The following is a 1829-nucleotide window of genomic DNA, read 5'->3' as shown; positions in this document are numbered from 1 at the left end:
ACAACTGATGCTAGCCTCTTTCCCCTCATACCCCACAGCCCAGACATGTATTGTGAAACAGAATGAGAGGTTTTGAGGAGGTACGGTTTTATCTGGTACCACCTGACATTTCTGACTTCACTGGAAAAACCTTGTGAAAGGTGAGATTATCTTAAGCTGTGATGGCACTTAAACTGGAAGTTGAGGGAAGGAGCACAAAAGAATAGTCTGCAGATTACACTCTTTTGCCTGCACTTCTTGGAATGAAAAAGTGAAACTTAACAGATCTCTTTGACCGACAGAAAGTTCTTGTCAGGACTGTGGAGTGCTTGCTTTTGCTCTACGAGTCCATATTCTAAGGTTTCTCATTTATTTGCTCAGGTGCTGACATTGATTCATTGACTCTCTGTGGTTTTTTTGATACTTATGAGACATTGTCAAACAATGAAGAAAGTGGACATCAGGCTGCCTATATGTAAAACTGTCAGGAGTCTTTGGTACAGTAGGTTGTATGAATTTGGAACATTAGAAGCGTGTGACTTGCGCAAGAGAACCTTTAAATCTCAGTGGCATACTGAGGATGATTAGGTGACATTGTTGGGTTTTTCTTTTCTTGGGTAATACTTTATTAGAAAGTATTTTTAATGTACAATAATTTTTTTTTCTTTTCTTTTGCTGAAGGGACAATGGAGACCGATCCAGGCATCGAGCTCCCCGGAATGCCCGCATGTCTGCACCATCACTGGGACGCTTTGTCCCGAGGTAAGGCTTAAACATATAAGAGTAAGGTACCAGTTGCAGTACAGCTCTCCGGTGCTTTCAGATGGGTTTCTTTTCTTGCACAGGGCTGCTGTATTCTTGGTTTGCAATTTCTGTGACCCCTGAGATGGCATGATAGTATGATCAGCTCATCCTGTGACGTTTGAAGGACAGCATGATCTTAGTGCTTCTTACCTGCAGGTTGGGGCTAGGGTGTGAAGGCAGAATAGGAGGAGAAACAAATCTGATGGGAGATTCTCAGCACAATGTGCTGGTTTGAGATTGGGAAGCTATTGTAGGAGGTAAAGGAGTTACTTAATGCTGATCTTCACAGCCACGTTGATCAGAGGAGGATCTAATCTGTAACTTGCCTTTTGTTTGAAGCGATGAAGTGGTTGGCTAAGCAGAGGAGTCCAGCCTTCCCTCTACTATAGTCTGCTGGAATATAGTCGTGTTTCCTCAAAGTAATTGCAGTTGCTATCCAGGGCTGTAGTATACTGGGATGTCTTTCTCCATGTAAGCTTACTCTCTTTATTTTGCAGACGTTTCTTGCTGCCAGAGTACTTGCCTTATGCTGGGATTTTCCATGAACGGGGACAGCCTGGCTTGGCCACCCATTCCTCTGTCAACAGAGTTTTGGCAGGTAATGAGATTTCCTTGTTTGCAGTAGTCAATATATATTAGTGGTATTTTTCTTGTGAATCTGAGCAGAGGGGGATTGATGAGGAAAAGTCTAATTCCAGCTTCTGAGGTTCTATTTAAGTTGCCTGAAACGAGAAAGGACTGTTGGAATGATGTGGTGAGCTGTCATTCAAGTGCTTGGGCGTTGCAGATTCCACGCTTCAAGTATGTGTATGGGAGTCTCTGCATGAATTGGGGAGGGGTACCATTAACAATTCTCCCTTTATTTAACTTCCTCCCCTGTTCCTAGATGTCTTTATCTTAACAACCTGACAGACTAATGATCAGCTTGCTGCAGGTCCTTCTAATTGAATTATAGGGTGCCTTGTTCGTGTTCCGGCTGGCAAGACGCACACAAGGCAATGTGGGATTCAATTAGGATCTTAATAAGTGCATATTAAAAAACTCAG

At 42.9% G+C, this 1829-nt stretch overlaps 1 protein-coding gene across 1 annotated transcript in view; it reads left to right on the top strand.

Annotated features, from left to right (window-relative positions):
• The window catches only part of LOC104163123 (activating molecule in BECN1-regulated autophagy protein 1-like), a gene marked incomplete at its 3' end in the record, with an annotated part of 44890 nt that extends 43509 nt beyond the window's left edge, over window positions 1-1381 (top strand). The window contains 2 exon segments of the mRNA XM_009702020.1: window positions 661-741; window positions 1281-1381. Coding sequence (XP_009700322.1) covers window positions 661-741; window positions 1281-1381 — 182 coding nt within the window.
• Window positions 1382-1829: the final 448 nt, after the last annotated feature.

Source organism: Cariama cristata, unplaced genomic scaffold (assembly GCF_000690535.1).
Source record: "Cariama cristata isolate BGI_N322 unplaced genomic scaffold, ASM69053v1 scaffold11856, whole genome shotgun sequence".
In the NCBI taxonomy this organism is placed as follows: Eukaryota; Metazoa; Chordata; class Aves; order Cariamiformes; family Cariamidae; genus Cariama; species Cariama cristata.
Note: the sequence above shows the minus strand (reverse complement) of the source record. Positions and strands in the feature narration are given on the sequence as shown.